We start from the raw sequence: 19,094 nt of genomic DNA, 5'->3' as shown, positions 1-19,094 counted from the left end.
ATGTAGTTTTGCCCGGGAAGCAAAACCAGGACCTTCGGTATGGTAGACAGATTCCGCAACCACCACACCACTGCCTACGCCTTAACCCTTCTTAAAATTTAAAAAAGTTCGAATTTGGTCAATACGCCCTCCGTATTTCGGCATCATTTCGTGACTATCTCCCGCTCACTTCGGGACTTTCTCTGAAGCTTCGGAACGATTTCAAGGCTCTCTACAGATAATTTCCGGATTATATTGGTTACTATTTCGTGGTTGTTTTGGTATAATTTCGAGAATGTTTTAGGAACAAATTGTTTTGACTATCTCGGATAGTTTTGAAACTATTTTCGGCATAATTTCGGAAGTATTAAGTAATTTTGGAATTGTTTTAAGGATCGTATCGGAACTATTTCGGGCATTTTTGCAGTAATTCAGTTTTGTATGCTTTTTCTAGTATATTTTAAAATATATGTACTTTAGGGCAAAATATATACTTTAAACTTTGATTATACGTCATCAGCATCCTCTCCTGGCTCTGCTGCGATGACAGCGAAACGCTCGTTTAAGAATAGCTGCGAAATACAGTAGTTGTTTTATGAACTGTCTGACCACTTTTTATATTAAATACATTGTTTTTCAGATTGAAGATTCGAATCGAGTTCAAGGCCTTAACAAGAACTTTTTGTCTTTATTATTGTTATTCTATTACTTCTATTCTGCTTCTTATGGATTTTCGCAGTGCTGCGACATCTTTCGAAGAAACGAGGTGAATATTGGGCTTTTTTTTATGGCAATGGTGTCACAGTGTCATATTTATTGACACTTTTCCCCGTGCACTGGGATGACAATAAATATATTGATTTTCCATTTGCCGGCTGGAGGTCAATCAAAATAGAACACAGGTTTTCTCTACGGTAACGGTCTTCAGGGATACAAAATTCATTTACACGACTAGTTTCTCAAATGTGAAGGTTGGGATTGAGAATAAAATATCTTTTCCACTGCCTACTGTGGTAGATGTTCTCAAAGCCTTATTCGCCTTCCCTTTGCATTCGCGAACGCATTAACCAACCAGGTAAGGTTGAAAGGTTCTAGACATTTCAGGAACACGCCCTTAAAGCATACCCACTCAGCATTTAGGTGATTCAATTTTGAATTTCCCTACATATCAATACAATTTGATTACTCTTTCTGACTAAATAATGAGTTATCATACAACTGAACAAAAGAAATAATCAAATGTGAATACTTTCGCTGATGAAAAACTAAAAATCATTTTCGATCACCTTTTGGAATCATTTTTGAAGTCCTTTAATGACTAAATTTTAATATTTCATAAAAACCAACAAAAAGAATAATCAAATATGCTTACCTTTGATGATCAAAAACTAAATATAATTTTTCAATCACATTTTGGAATCATATTTGAATCAAATGTGTTTAGTTTAGGTGATCAAAAATTTATAATCATTTTTCATTCAGCTTTCTGAATCTTTTATGAATATATTTGTTGACTGAATAATGAGTTTTATACTTGTTGAAATTTTACTTATCATTAAAAATCTTATTTTTTCACATACACATATTTTTTTCAATCATGAAGCTAAGAAAAAATATATAAAATTTTATTATTTATGCAAAAGATATTCTTCAAGACAAAAATAATGTAATGCAGCTCGTGAACGAGGATTTCCCCAACCATTTCTCCCCTTCAGCTTCCCAGAAAAAAATACATAATGATTGGACAATATATAGGTTGTGAGCTATTTGAACCCCAGGTAAGTGAAACTATCTTGACATACCTGGATACGGCTTCAACATCCCGTATCGTATCCGTATTTTAAGATGCTGACGATAATGCTGATATTGTATGTTGTAGTCGCAGGTGTATATCGGTCAAGTTTGTTTGCGAGTTAGCTGTGGTTCGAATAGCTCACTTTCGCATGCTTTCTTCCCCTGGTGAAATGAGATTATTAGGTAGTATCCTATTTTGAATGAGATATAAAGAATAAATGCATTATAATGGCATTCAAAAATGATTCAAAAATCTCAACCAAAACGATTGAAATATATTCACGAATATGATCAGAAAATGACTGTGAAAAGCAGTCAAATATTACTCTAAAACATACATGTTAAATTTCAATTAGAATTAGCAATTGATGCAATTAGAATCAATTATTTATATTTATTTACATCATTATTCGTTCACTTCAATAATTCTTTGAAATAAATTTATTTTTATCAAAATAATTGATTCTAATTCAAGCTATTTGAATATCTAATTGCATTAGCAGAAGTCAATTAGATTTCTAATTGTAAAGGCTAATAGCTAATAGCAACTAATTGCAATTAGATTTACCATTAGAATAAAAATTTCAATTATCTAATGGGAATTAGGTGAACCTTTCTAATTGTTTAATGAATTCGAGAATTTCGCAAATGAAGGTTAATTAGCAATCATTATTAGCATTAGCTAATCATGGCGGCCACCGTGGTGTGATGGTAGCGTGCTCCGCCTATCACACCGTATGCCCTGGGTTCAACTCCCGGGCAAAGCAACATCAAAATTTTAGAAATAAGATTTTTCAATTAGAAGAAAATTTTTCTAAGCGGGGTCGCCCCTCGGCAGTGTCTGGCAAGCGCTCCGATTGTATTTCTGCCATGAAAAGCTCTCAGTGAAAACTCATCTGCCTTGCAGATGCCGTTCGGAGTCGGTATTAAACATGCAGATCCCGTCCGGCCAATTTGTAGGGAAAAATCAAGAGGAGCACGACGCAAATTGGAAGAGAAGCTCGGCCTTAGATCTCTTCGGAGGTTATCGCGCCTTGCATTTATTTATTTTTTAATCATTACTTAACATCTATGCTCTACAACTATTAAAGCTCAATTTTACAATGATATCAAATATGAATAAAAAGCGTTTCGAAATAGGAATCATAAATGATTATTCAAGAATAATCACATTTATGGTACATTATTATACCAACGATACGTTAATTTTCGAACAGAAAATGCTTTTAAATTTGAACGTTTGTAATCATCTTGGGGTATGATATTTAAATATTTTTTGATCAAAAATTTCAAAAAATGCTGGCTGGGAAATATATATACATACTAGCAGACCCGGCAGACGTTGTTCTGCCCTAAATTTGGATTATCTGCATATATTTTAATAAGCTTTTTCCTTCAAAGTCTGCCCTACTCCTCTACACTTTTTCCCAATCTTTTTATTCACTCCACCCTCCGTCTTTTTCGCTTCATCTCCATCTTCATCCCATTCTATCTCTTTCTCAGTATCCTTCTCTCTTCTCTCAAGTTTTTCTCCTTCTTCTTCATCCCTTATTGCCAGTCCCAGAGGGTGGTATGTATTTTGTTCCAGTCCCATTCCGAGTCTCAGTCCCATTTCCACACCGAGTCTCAGTCTCAGTCCCAGTCCTATTCCTAATCCCAGTCCCAGTCCGTCTCTGGCATACTTCCCGTAAAAAAGCATCGTAAATACTAATATAGGCAAATTTATATACGAAATTTCAGCAAATCGAATAGGACGTATGTAAATAGGTATGTGGGTATTATTAATTCTTGTCTTTATTTCGGCTCCGCATGCATATTTATCAGTTTTGCCAGGCTGATGCGACTAAATCGAATATCACAATGAACTTTAGAGCTCTCAGCAACAGCTTTCATTTGATATCCATAATACACACACATTTTAGGGGTATCCCGGTCCATGTTTTGGCCTATATCTCGAGGCCCTAGTCACTCAGAGGTGTAAAACTTACTCTCTATTATAGCACACATAAACAGCTTCAATTTGATACCCATAATGTAAAAACACATTCTACGTGTATACGGGTCCATGCTTTGGGTTATATCTCGAGACCTTAGCCTCCCAGTTTTATGAAAATTATCCTGTACTATAGCACTCACAACAGTTTTCATTTGATATCTATATTGTATAAACACATTCTAGGGGTACCCAGGTCCACGTTTTGGGCTATATCTCGAGACCCTAGCTCCCAGTTGTATGAAAAGTATCCTGTACTATAGCACTCATCAACAGTTTTCATTTGATATCCATATTGTATAAACACATTCTAGGGGTACCCGGGTCCACGTTTTGTGATATATCTCGAGACCCTAGCATCCCAGTTGTATGAAAATGTTCCTGTACTATAGCACTCATACACAGTTTTCATTTGATATCCGTATTGTAAAACACATTCTAGGGGTACCCGGGTCCACTTTTTGGGCTATATCTCGAGACCCTAGCCTCCCAGTTGTATGAAAATTATCCTGTACTATAGCACTCATCAACAGCTTACATTTGATATCCATATTGTGCAAACACATTCTAGGGGTACCCGGGTCCACGTTTTGGGGTATATCTCGAGACCCTAGCCTCCCAGTTGTATGAAAATTATCCCGTACTATAGCACTAATCAACAACTTTCATTTGATATCCATATTATATAAACACATTCTAGGGGTACCCGGGTCCACGTTTTGGGCTATATCTCGACACCCTAGCATCCCAGTTGTATGAAAATTATCCTGTACTATAGCACTCAACAACAGGTTTCATTTGATATCCATATTGTATAACACATTCTAGGGGTACCCGGGTCCGCGTTTTGGGCTATATCTCGAGACCCTAGCCTCCCAGTTGTATGAAAATTATCCTGTACTATAGCACTCATCAACAGCTTTCATTTGATATCCATATTGTGCAAACACATTCTAGGGGTACCCGGGTCCACGTTTTGGGCTATATCTCGAGACCGTAGCCTACCAGTTGTATGAAAATTAACCTGTACTATAGCACTCATCAACAGCTTACATTTGATATCGATATTGTATAAACATATTCTAGGGGTACCCGGGTCCACGTTTTGGGTTATATCTCGAGACCCTAGCCTCCCAGTTGTATGAAAATTATCCTGTACTACAGCACTCATCAACCGCTTTCATTTGATATCCATATTGTATAAACACATTCTAGGGGTACCCGGGTCCACGTTTTGGGCTATATCTCGAGATCCTAGCCTCCCAGTTGTATGAAAATTATCCTGTACTATAGCACTCATCAACAGCTTTCATTTGACATCCATATTGTATGAACACATTCTAGGAGTATCCGGGTCCACGTTTTGGCCTATATCTCGAGACCCTAGACACCCAGTTGTATGAAAATTATCGTGTACTATAGCACTCATCAACAGCTTTCATTTGACATCCATATTGTATAAACACATTCTAGGGGTATCCGGGTCCACGTTTTGGCCTACATCTCGAGACCCTAGTCATCCAGGGATATGAAAATTATCATGTAATATAGCACTCATCAACAGCTTTCATTTGATATCCATATTGTATAAACACATTCTAGGGGTACCCTGGTCCACGTTTTGATCTCAAGACCCTAGACACGTAGCGAAAAAAAGGGTAGACGTTGGCCGATTCTCAGACCTACCCAATATGCTCACAAAATTTCATGAGAATCGGTTCAGCCGTTTCGGAGGAGTTCAGCCTCTAAAATCGTGACAGAAGAATTTTATATATTAGATATACCAAAATATCTTCTTCTCGTAAGACCTATTTTACATATAAAGGGATTATCATCATTTTCGTACTTAACTCCTAAGCGCTAATTAAATAACTATATTTCCCATATGAATTTTTCCCTTTGATAATCGGTAATTATGAACAAGTTTTAGTGATTATAATTTTTTTTTGTCATAGGAAAATTATTACCTCCAGAGTGTTATCTCTAATTGGAAGGGAGAAAATTTCACAGATAGTAATCTAGTTCCTGGGTGAGTATTTATTGCAGATTAGTGAATATGTAAACGTGGTCTAATAAAAAAAAACTTGTATATCACAATGCATGAAAACGGGGTTTTATGCCACCACTGCCAGACTTTGGAGAGTAAACCTCTACGCGTTGGCGATGGCGAGTACCGAAGAAGATTTAACGATGAGCTTTACGCAGACATCAACATAGTCCAGCGAATTAAACGCAGCGGCTGCGCTGGATACGCCATGTTAAGCAAATGAAAGATGACGCTTCGGCTAAGAAAGTGTTTCTAACGGAACCCGCGTTTGGAAGCAGGAAGCAGAGGAAGAGGGCGGCCCCCACTCCGCTAGAAGGACCAGGTCGAAAACGATTTAAACTCTCTAGGTGTGACCAATTCGCGCCAGTTGGCAGAGAGAGTAAGTAAGTAAATTTTGAGTACAGTTTTTGTATGCCTGAGTAGAGGTTGCAAAAAGTGTATATATTTTTACTCTCACGCTGTATTATCAAGGATGTGCACAAAATGCGCAGCCGGTTATATATTAGCTACAACTTAATCGGAGCTTAAACTTCTCAATTTTTTTTATATAACCATAGAATTTTCTTGAATTGTGAACGTGATGCCACAGACATTGGCCCGGAAATGAATGTGAAAAAATGTTTACTTCCCCTATCTACTACATAGCAAATGAATCTTGTTGTTGCCGTTTATGATGTTGCTGCTATCATAGCATTTTGTGATGACAATTAATTGAAATACGACACAATAGTCAAATCAAGTGAGTACAACACATACCCGCAACATATAGAATAATTAAATAGCAAATAATTTTTATCGTTAAATCAAAATTGATATCGACGACGACTTCAAGTGTACAAACAATGCAAATAAATTAAAATTTTGTTATTTAATTTCCGGACAATATTCAGTGCTAAATTTATAAACAAAGAAACTGTAAAAGAGCACCGGAGTCGCAGAAATGAGGTCAGCTGCTGACATATTAAATATAAAATTAAACTGATATATCTAAGTAATATTAAAATTTGTATTTATTTTAGTGCGTTATATGAGATGCAAATCTAATTATTTTCGGTATTGCCAGCACTAGAATTTTCACCTATATAAGGTGGCTCGTAATCACATTACCAGCTACGTATATTACCATTGATAATAATTGTAAAATGTAGGTCTACATATGTTTGCCTACATAAAATTGGTACTATAATGACATTAAATAAATTATTATCGTTATTTGCCAACAATAACAAATAAATAAAACAAAAAATACTAGTACTAATAATGTCATAAACTGTGAACGAATTTGCCATGTGAGTGTTACGCTTGCATGAAAATCCCAAATATATTAATAGTTATACTCAGTTCTGCTTAGAATTTTGATTATATGAACATTGATTAATTATTTATATTCGCTGAATTATTTGTAACACCTTTTATTAGCTATAATTTCTCTACTGGGAGACATGTGGCTTATTTGTACGATTTTTAAATAGTATTCCGTTGATAATTTAATGACGACAAATTGATGCCTTATTATACTAATTACTTTCTTTTTGAAGTTATAATTCTTTAAGAGCGTTATCAAAAATTTATGAGAGTGATATTTTTATACCTTTCATGAAAATGAAATGGTATATTAATTTCGTCACGAAACCGAAAATTGTAAGACCTTAAAGGAAAATAGATAGACCCACCATTAAGTATACCGAAATAATCAGGTTGAAGAGCTGAGTTGATTTAGCCATGTCCGTCTGTCCGTCTGTCTGTTTGTATGCAAACTAGTCCCTCAATTTTTGAGATATCTTGATAAAATTTGGTGAGCGGATGTATTTGGGTGTCCGATTAGACATTTGTCGGAACCGGCCGGATCGGACCACTATAGCATATATTCTCCATACAACCGATTTTTCAGAAAAAGAGGATTTTTGTAATATCTTACTCAATTTAACAGACTGAAGCTTCAAACTTCACCATATAATTTCGTATATTGCACATATTGTTGCCTGAAAAAATTGATGAGATCGGTCGTATATATAGTATATATCCCCCACAACCGATTGTTCAGATAAGAAACTTTTCGTAATTACTGCCCTATTTTAAGAGCTAGAGGCTTCAAATTTCAACGAATGCTTACGTATATAGAATATATTGTCTGAAAAAATCATACAGATCGGTGGTATATATAGTATATATATGGTGGTATATATAGTATATATATATATATATATATTCGCAATTTTAGCCCCATTTTAACAGCTAGAAGCTTCAAATTTCACCGATTGCTTACGTATATGGCATATATTGTTGTCTGAAAAAATCATAGAGATCGGTTGTATATATAGTATATATCTCACACAACCGATTGTTCAGATAAGAAACTTTTCGCAATTTCTACCCCATTTTAACAGCTATAAGCTTCAAATTTCACCGATTGCTTACGTATATAGTATATATTGTTGTGTCAAAAAATCATAGAGATCGGTGATATATATAATATATATATGATGGTATATATAGTATATATATATAGTATATATATATTTTTTTTTGCGATTTCGGCCGCATTTTAACAGCTAGAAGCTTCATTTTCACCAAATGCTTACGTGTATAGCATATATTGATGTCTGAAAAAATCATTGAGATCGGTGGTAAACATAGTATATATCTCATACAACCGATTGTTCAGATAAGAAACTTTGCGCAATTTCTTCACCATTTTAACAGCTAGAAGCTTCAAATTTCACCAAATGCTTACGTATGTAGCATATATTTTTGTCTGAAAAAATCATAGAGATCGGTGGTATATACATTATATACTTCATATAAACTCTCATTTTTGCCCCTTTTTTACGGATAGTAGCTTCAAAATTCATCAAATTTCATCAAATAGTTACGTTTATGTCATATATTTTTGAAATACGTGATTCGTAGTCATAGCTTTTACACGCAGACCACAAAAAACCTGAAACTTTGCATCCTCACACAAAGTACCTACCTATTTTTTATTTTATATTTATCTTAAAAATCGTTTAGATATGTTCAAATTTCACCAAATGTTTACGTTTATAGCATATATTTTTTTCTGAAAAAATCATAGGGTCCGGTGGTATATACAATCTCATACAACCGATTGTTCAGATAAGAAACTTTGCGCAATTTCTTCCCCATTTTAACAGCTAGAAGCTTCAAAGTTCACCAAACGCTTACGTATATAGCATATATTGTTGTCTGAAAAAATCATAGAGATCGGTGGTACATATATTATTTTGCCCCTTTTTTACGGCTAGAAGCTTCAAAATTCATAAAATTTCATCAAATAGTTACGTTTACGTCACATATTGTTGAAATACGTAATTCGTAGCCATAGTTTTTACACGCAGACCACAAAAAACCTGAAACTTTGCATCCTCACACAAAGTACCTACCTATTTTTTATTTTATATTTATCTTAGAAATCGTTTAGGTATGTAGATCTGTTCACTATATATTTCTTATCTTATACATCTGATTATTCGGAGATTACGAATGGGATAAGATTATTGTTCAGCCCCATTCATGAAAGGTATGAAGTCTTCGGCACAGCCGAAAACAGTCCCGTCCTTACTTGTTTTATTTATATTTTAATGTGACACAAAAGTCGCAGGTTGAAAATGCAGTTCGTGTGTATGTTCGCTGTGAATTGTAAGCCCAAACTTGCTTTGAGTGGGATATCATATACATATATTTTAGAACACCCACAGAAATAAAGTGCTAATTTTCTTCGATCCCCATACATTTTCTGAAAGAAGGGGATAAAAAATAAGATCTGTAAAAGAATCTGGCCATCTGTAGTGAAAAAATTCCATGGAAATTTGACCTAAAGGCTAAAAGTGTACAAAAAAATTGTATATGTCTTTATGCTTTACCACTGAATTATCTCATTCTGTATATTTTTAGAAATTTATAAACCGTTTTTTCTTAGTTTTACGCCATCCCACCCTTGCAAAAATGTTAATAAAATTCAAAGACAATGTTAAAATGAAACTGTGGTTAATATCCTACCAAACGGTGTATAGCTTATCTAATCCATTATTTTGCATGTATTTTATTTGACTTATTAAAAGTCCTTGAAAGGACACTCGCAGGTACAACATTTATATGGGCAATTTACTCCCGACTCCAATCTAAATAAAAGTCCTTATGTCATTATTTCTCCTAAAATTACTGGTTTACGAGATATTAGCCAATAAAAACATATACAATTTTTTAGTGCATTTTTAGCCTTTAGATAAAATTTCCATGGAATTTTTTCACAACAGATGGCCAGATTTTTTTACAGATCTTATTTTTTATCCCCATTCTTTCAGAAAATGCGTGGGGAGTGAAATAATTTGATACTTTTGCAAATCCCATACATTCTGTGGGTGTTCTAATATATATGGATGTACATATGTATGTAATCGAAAAGAGGCTACCAGCAAAATAGAAAGAGCGCCTCTATTATTGGTATATTTGTATGTATGATGTTAACTATGCACTTATGTATATACTAATTTTGTGCGCTAAGATTTATGCCGGGTTCTCAGGGCTTTTCAGTGCGAGTTTTAACTCCAGTTAAAGTTGAATCGAGTCTAACCTTGCCACTTTGTTCGATAACATAAAATCTTGCTGCTCATCTGAGCTTAAGTGGCCGAAGTGGATAAACTCTAGTCAACTATACCTGGAGTTTAAACTCGCACTGAAAAACCGTGTATTAATCTTATATGTTTATTTTTTTGTACGTGTTGTTTGCTACTGAACTCCTCATAAGCGACTGGACCAATTTTGTTAAAATTTTGTTTGAGGATGCTTTAGATTCATAATTTGGTCCTACAAGTGGGCCAAAGCCGACATATTTCAAATAGTCTTATCTATGTTGCGACTCGCTTGAAACCCGGTATAGGGGTACCTATTTGACAAGGATAGTATTTGAAAAACTTTTCATTCTGGAAAATGATCAGGGACCGACCTATTTAAAAAAAATCTTATTTATGGCGCGAATAGCTTGAAATTCGGTTCGGAGGTACCTGTTTGACTAAGATAATATTTCATTCCGGAAAGTGTACCAGGGGGTCAATTCCCTACCTGTGAAAAACTGAAAAGTTTACACTCATTGAAAACTTATTTGCACACATAATTTACACTTTAAATTTTCAGGCAATTCTGTAAATTATTATGCACATTTTCTTGCTGAATGAGCGCTGAATGTAAAAGTCTTATGTCAGTGAGGAAATATTCATCAAACGCCATGAAAACAGAAAAGACATTCTGCAACAGTTTTGAATGTCACAATAGTGTACACTGGCTGCCAAAAAACTAACGAAGTTTTTATCAGTCAGTTTTTTTGTTAACAGTTTTGCTTTACAGGAGCAGGATTTCAAAGTTTACACAATTTCTTTTAGACACTTTAAAACTCACAGTTAGCGAATAGGGCCTTTTCTACATGAAATATTTTATAGTGCAAAATTTTGTTCAAATGTATGATTCCAATTGTATCAATTCACAGAACGTGAATTGGCTCATAGGGGTACCTCTTTGAAAAAGATAATATTTAAGAAATTTTTCATTCCAGGAAGTGGACTAGGGACCGACATATTCTTAATAAAATAGTATGTGGTGCGATCTGCCTAAAATTTAGAATAGGGGTGGGTACTTCCGTGACTAGATCATTATTTGAGAAACTTTTCCTTACAGGAAGTGAACCAGGTGCGAACCTTTTCTAAATTAAACAGTGAATAGTGCGATTGGCTACAAATTTAGTATAGGGGTACTCTTTCTTTTCGGAAAGGAGAACAGGGTTTGGTCGACTGTAATAAGTCGTAATAATTGTGCGAATCCGGAGAGTGTTCTTGTTAAGTTTTTTTCCGGAAAGTGGACTAGGGACCGATCTATTCGATCAAACTCTATTCACTCTTCGATTAGCCTGAAATTTGGTATAAAGGTAGCCCTTTTTATCATAAGCCACTGATAACTGAAGTTCCGATTCAGTCAGTACTGGGAGATGCTATGGCGGTAGACATAATTTAAAAGTAACATTCGATTAACTGTAGAATTTATGCTACACATAATATGAGAAAATAAATATTTTTTTACTTAATTTTTCAACTTTGAAGTGACTTGTTGACAACATTTTGAAAGTCTTCTTATTATTTAATTGTAATAAATTATTTGCATGCAATTAAAAACTATTTTGTAATGATGACAAGGAAGTATAACTTCGAGCGTGCATACATAAGTACATGCGCCATTTTTTATCAGTCTCAGAGAGGAGCAAGCAAAGTAAATCTTTATTTTTCTTTTAAACTCTAACAAACTTATACATTTAAATTGCATTGCTGATAAAAAAAATCACTTCAAATAGTTCCAACCTCTACATCAAAATGCTCCATAAACTTGAGTCTATGACGCAATGTGGAATATTATAGAATAAAGAATAGTTGTATAGTTTTATCCGTTTTCCTAGTTAGGAAGTCAAACAGTTTATATACTTACACTATTTTATGTGGGCAAACAATTTTAGGGCTGTTACAGAATCACTTCGTGATTGTGTTAGCAAGTTTCTGGATAATTTCGTGACCATTTCGAAGCTGTCCCGAAATGATACCGTAAATAATTTTCAAAAGATCCTATGATTGTTCCAAATTGGTTCCAAAATAGTCTTGCAATGATTCAGAAGTTGCCTCGCAATGATAACCAAATTATTCCTGAAGGGATACTCAAATTATTCCAAATTTGTCCCGAAATACTAATTATTTACTTAATTGGCGCTTAACCACTTAACGGTTTCGGCCGGACAACAACTCGCTTCTTCGTTGAGCTAACTGGCATCAATTGGTAACACCAAGGGAATTTAAATCATTTACCACCTGATCTTGAGCGGAGTGTTTAACTCTTGGTCGGAGCAGCATCTTTCATACGCATAACATTGCCTAGCCAGCGAAGCCGTTGTATTTTAATTCGCTGGACTATGTTGAAATCTTCTTCCGTACTCACCGTCACCAATACGTACTGGTCCGTAACTCTTACGAAGAAATTTTCTCTCGACCACTCCCACAGCCGCCTCATCTGATGTTTTCATGGTCAATGCTTCTGCGCGCCATATATTAAGATGGGTACTATAAGTGATTTGTAGAGCATGATTTTCGTTTGCTGAGAGAGGACTTTACTATTCAATTGCCTATTTAGTCTGCTGGTTCAGAAATAAATGAAGTATTTCACTATTTCAAAATTATGGCTGCAAATAGTGGCGTATAGTCAAAATCTGATTGATAGTAGATTTACCAGGCCTTTAGCTGCACTGACAAGATCCAATCAGACAATCCACACGTATTTGAATAACCCCGCAGGCAATTATCATCGATTGCGGGATCGGATTCATTATACCGAGAAGTTTACCCTCCATAATCTACACACTCTCTAGACACCTGTTACTTTATCGCCGTTTTCATTTTTACGGGAGTTGGTCTCGGACTTAAAATCTCCATTCCGATAATGGTACTAAAATGATAACAGCCCAAAAATCGTTTCGAAATAGTCGCGAAATAATCAAAAATTATACCTATATAATACTGAAATTATTCCAAATTGGTCCCGAAATAGTGTTTACTAGAATAACACTGTACTACAGCAACTTCACAACAAGGTAACCATAGTATTTTTGTGAAACGTAGTATCTCACAAATGAATAAATTTGATTGAGCAAAGTTGTAGTCCTGCTTGTCTAATTTATTTTTTATTGGAATACGGTATCTTTCGGCAGAATTCTGAAGAGTTTAAAATTTGGTTTCTAAAGAATGTTGGTGTTTATCAAATACTAACATTTGGAGATTCCGCCTTTTTTCAGATTTTTTCCGGACGCATGTGGCTATGAGGATAAAGTGACTACGTGTTTATGTAACATTTTGCAAAAGATTAAATGGGCGTTTTTACTTTGGGGATAGAAAAACTATGGAAGGACTTATGTATAGCGTTAGTATAAAATGATAAACCTCGTACAAAAATAAATATTTTCTAAGATAAGAAAGTTGTAACTTTAACGACTTTAAGTGAAAATAAACAACAACATAGACTTACTGACTTATAGCTATATTCAGCGAAAAAGATTTGTGCGAAGTCTGTGAGAAGACCTGTGGTTGCTCCAATGCAAGAAAAAGTTCTAAATTTTGTTGTATTGCGCAATTTGCCGAGATTTACAGCTGAGTATATGACATTTCATTTCAAATTCTAAAACTTTTTTATTCATCTATTTTTAAGTTTACTCGCGCGTGTGAAATGACTCATGAAAGATTAATAATAAACCAGCTAGTTTATATTCTTAGGTCTCGAATGAACATAGTTTTAAAGCGTTGAACTTACAGATAAAATGGAATGGATTTTAGCATCAGTCAATTTCCATCTATCTAGACTATGTCTTTGTTAAATCATTCTTGGTTTTTTTGTTCCAATTATTTAAATTTAGTTTTATAAAATTTGTGTTAATCTTGTTTTTTAAAGTACACTACAATCGGTAATGTACTGTTTTACAAAAAGTATGTAAGAAAACTTGAGTTCCACTATTGGTTTTATCATTTACACAATGCAACTTTTATTGCGTGCGTTTTTGCTTGCTCTATTTTTACAGAGCTGGTCGTATGGCAAGTGCTTGAATATACGTGATTTTTTTTAAATTTAAAAAACTAAGTTAAAACGATAAAGATATGTATTAATAGGCACAAATATGTGTAACTATGTAATTATCTTAATTTTGTAATAAAATATTTTTAAAGTAAGCGTGAACAAAATGTATGCAACATTTATGAAAATGCCTTCTATAGAATATCTCCCGTATGGTATTTGCTATGCAGTTGTGTAGCCCACGAAAGTTTAACAAACTAAAGTGGGAATTTTGAATGGCTAAACAGCGGTGTTGATTTTTTTCTTTATATTTTACTAGCTGGCCATGGATGCACGAGGCTTCGTCACGTGCCTAGCATGCACATTAATGTGCGTCAGGGGCGTATCGACGGGGGGTTTTGTGGGTTTAAACCCGCCTTCGCCCCCTTGCCACAGGATAATTTGATTTTTTAGGTCGTTACAATTCAAATATTTGATGTTTTTATGTCTATGTTAATAAATTTCTTTATAATTCTGCTACGTATTTACTTTGTTGGTGATATTATATTTTTAATATGCAAGCATATGTATGTACGAAGTGAACACTTATATTTTAATCATATTCTGTTTCATAATAATTCTGCAATTTATTAAATATACAAATGTACATGTTAACTTTTACTATAATTTCATAAAGACGTTTCCTTGTAAATTTACCTAACGACCATCTACATACATATCAGAGAACAGCAAAAATCGAACACAACAACGTTCGATTACATTCGGCAACATGATAGTGTTCAATGATCCAACTTGCTTAAACGAACATAATCGACATTGATTTAAAATCAACCAACTTATTGCATACGTGAATATAATCAATTCAGGCGTTTGCTCGTTTGCCTAAACCGCGATTACATTCATCGGAATGAAAAGGTAAATATGAAAACTCCATGCATCTGAATATTTGCATGATTCTTTTGCCCTTACGTCACGGCGACAAGCTACATATAAACATACATATAAACATTGTTACGGTTCTGTTTGTGTGCCGAACTAAACGATTCTAATTCTCGTGCTTTGATTTTATTCTCCACATTTAAATAATGTTAAATTTACAGCATTTTTCGAAGTACACATTTCCTATTCTGAAATATATTGCAAATTTGACATTATTTTCCATGTGGAAAACGCATTATTATAATGTAATAACTACATTTTATTCATATCAAAAACACATTTCTAAAGTGTAAAAATTAAATTATTTGATAAATGAAAAAATAATATGTTTTTCACATTTTAAAATGTAAGAAACACATTAGTGTTTTTTCCGTGTAGATATAACTTTTTTGAATTAATTTTTTTTCTATTCGATCAGTTTCTTTCTTTGGATTTTATATATGTATATGTTAGATCTCATGCATAGGCTCAAAAAGCATGAATTCTACTTATGCCTGGAGGAGGTACTTCGTTTTTTTTTATCAATTTATCTATGATTAATATTACAGGAATGCGACTCTGTGGCTTTTCCTAATGCTCACATGTTGTTGAAAATCTTGTGTACGCTTTCAGTAACAACGGCAACAAACGAGAGACCTTTTTCAACTCTTAGGCTGATTAAAAACTATTTGAGAAACACGATGAGTGAAAATCGAGTGAATGGCTGTGCATCACTAAGCATCCGCCGTGATCAAATTCTTACCGTTGATGAAGTTTTAGATGAAATGGCAAAGAAAAGCCGACGCATGCGCTTGAGTTTTTAATGTAATTTTTTCATATCATATTCTAAATACACGTACTTTAATGTTAAAGCTAAAGATAACATTTTTTTTTTTTATTTATTTAACTGAAAAAAAAAAAGTTTTTTTTGAACGTCCTCTCCCCCCCCTTCCCTAAGGCAATTTTCTGGCTACGCCCCTGATATGCGTAGAAGTTACTGACGATCATTAACTTTAGCTCTCAAATATTTTGATTTTCAACTTAGGGTAGCAGCGAAAAATGACATAAAATTTAAAAATCAACCTCCATGATTCAATCACAAGGTGTTTGCTCCGCTGACAAATTTTTGACAATTGCAGCCATTTTGCTCCCAAATCGAATTGACATAAGTTAAATGTTTTGTTTCTTTGTGATTTTTGGAAATAGGAAGCAATCATTTTACAAATACCCGATAAGTACTGAACTGCATAATTTCTAAGAATATTTTTTAAATTTTATGGTGAATTTATTAATTATGCCATGATTTACTAGTGTGGCTGATATAGGTAGTTTTACGAAAAGTACAGACACCAAGGAATCGTACACTTCCGTAAACGTGTGAATAACCAAGATCAACGTCAAAAACTCGAATAGTAAAGCGATTCACGTATAAATGTCATTAGTAAATAATGGAGATGCCATAACTAAATTTACTCATTGAGCATGTTAACTTATTCATTCCGTATGTTCGGAACAGTCGTCTGCATTTAAGAATTTGTGAGTGGTTTTATATTTGGAATATTATGTACATATATACTTATTTTTAATACTCGGACCTCGTCAGGCAGTATCAAACGACCGTCTTTCGAATATTCTAAATCAACGGTTTATTTGAAACATTTCCATGAATACTTAAACGAAAAAGAGCTCTCCGAAATTTAAGAATAAAAAGGTAAAAAAAATTTAGCATTTAGTTTGTAGATAAATTATGCGGCAGTTGTCTTTATGGAATAAGACACAACACAGCATTTGTTTGAATTTAAAAATAAATTATTGTCTGCGCACAATCCGGCAAAATAGTACAGATCAGAACCGTTAGAAATAGTTTGAGAAATAAATAGTATTTTTTGTGAAATATATAGTTTCAGTGTTATATTTCAATCATTAAAGGGGAAGAATGATGGGCAGACATATTGAATAAAAAGTGCTAAGTCAGGAGAAAAAATTTGTTTTGAGTGCGGAAATTGTGCTAAGTCATAAAATAGCTGCTGGGTTAGCATACATGATTTTTATTTATCTTTTCAAAGCTTCCACACTCAAAAGTATTGCATCTAAAGTATTCTCATTCACAGTTTTGAAAAAAAAGGTTATTTAAAAAATTATTAATTTTTTTCATCTCCTACAAAATTTGTAAAAAGTGACTTAGCACATTTTCACATTAAAGTAACGATATTTGTATAACATGCTATTTAAGTTATTTCTTACCGCTTTTTCTGTAATTTTTAAAACGCTGCTAACCATCGTTGCTTTGTATAGTCGTTAACACAACAGCAAATTATACGCACAAAAACAAAAACAAAAATTACAGTAAACACGTAACTTTGTCTAGCACAGTTTACTTTTTTGTTGTAAATCCAAATGTTATGAAACGCATTTACAAAAAAAATACCACTTTCGCGCGTATAAAATCAAAACAAGTTTTTGCGTTAAAATTAAATTATTTTTTTTAAGGTTAAAAAATATTTATAAAAATATAACAATCTTATTTATAAAATCTGCGTTCACAGCACATTAAGATAAATATTTCTTAAAGGTCACCACTTTCAAAACAATAACAAAAAGCTTTATAACGTTTTGTTTAGAAAACAAACACAATTTTTGTTATATTAATACTTTTATATCAATATATTTTTTTTGTTATTTACAAGCGTAGTTCTCTGATGGAACACAGCCTTCAGCACCGCTCAACATGTGTTACACGAATAAATTTTCCAACTGCAAGTACCGCTTTAAAAATGGAAATAATAGCAGAACTTAAACGACACCGGCGATAGAACTTTCGTATACCAAATAAATAGAGGCAGCAGCTAACGCAACAATAATATGCGCTGGCAGCGGCACTGATTGCTGCTGCCGTCGGCAAGATCGCATTGTGTTTGAAAAGCGATCTCTCCCACAACCCAACTTCACCCAACGAGATCGTTTGCCTGCTGCGCTCTCTTCTCTATATAAATTATTATTTGCTCTTATTTATTTTGCTACTCTGTTATTCATTGTCTATGGGAGAAATAGCGCCGGTTAAGCTATGTTGGAAATAGGTTTTACATATACACCACATTAAGCTGGAGGCAATCTTAACTTAGCAATAAACAAAATAACAAAATACTTAACCATTTCCATTAAAATCGATTAAACTATGCAAGATGAAAATATTAGCAAGCTTTCTAAGGCTTCGAGCGTTCTAAATAACATCCCCATTTGTGATAAAGGTACTTCAAAAGAAGCTGACATTTTGATATATGTACTTCTCAACAACACCCTCAGTTTTAAAGTTATTTTGCTTACATTCTTCAAAATTATTTGAACCGGTAAAAAAAAAAAAAAATAGCCCAACCTCGCGAAAGGGATGTGTTACACCCCTTGAATCATTTAAGTATTTTACTCGTCAGGCATACCTGCATGAGTGCATGGGGCATATTCTAAGCCCATCAAACTGCTGGGGTATTAATAGGCCACTCACTCCACACCGTGCCGCATGCCTAGGATATTACCGTACCCATATTGATTCTCCTTCCAGCAGCAAGGCCTTCTGAATCTTATGGCTGTTATGCAGATCAGAAGAACCAGTGACTGTTTAATAAATACTATGAGAAATCTTCGTGATGTGTATGCGGAAGAGGGATCTATAACACCACATCAGAAACCAAGGAAATATGTCTTTTGGACTGAACAAACACTAAAGAAGGCGAAGGGAAATCTACCGACCAACAAAGA

General features: G+C 34.0%; 1 protein-coding gene across 2 annotated transcripts in view; it reads right to left on the bottom strand.

Moving 5' to 3' along the window:
• The window catches only part of yin, a 56,241-nt gene extending 38,085 nt beyond the window's left edge, over nt 1-18,156 (bottom strand). The window contains exons 1-2 of one of the 2 annotated variants that reach the window (XM_067784861.1): nt 17,586-18,154; nt 1,782-1,964 (exon numbers count right to left, since the gene is read on the bottom strand). Coding sequence is in view for 1 of the 2 variants with exons in the window: in XM_067784860.1 (XP_067640961.1) it covers nt 17,586-17,621 (36 nt within the window). In the remaining variant the exon portion in view is untranslated. Of the gene's footprint in view, nt 1-1,781; nt 1,965-17,585 lie in introns of both variants that reach the window. The other variant, XM_067784860.1, reaches the window with a different exon arrangement.
• Between the last annotated feature and the right edge of the window lie 938 nt (nt 18,157-19,094).

The sequence above is a fragment of the Eurosta solidaginis genome, chromosome 4 (assembly GCF_040869045.1).
Source record: "Eurosta solidaginis isolate ZX-2024a chromosome 4, ASM4086904v1, whole genome shotgun sequence".
In the NCBI taxonomy this organism is placed as follows: domain Eukaryota; kingdom Metazoa; phylum Arthropoda; class Insecta; order Diptera; family Tephritidae; genus Eurosta; species Eurosta solidaginis.
Note: the sequence above shows the minus strand (reverse complement) of the source record. Positions and strands in the feature narration are given on the sequence as shown.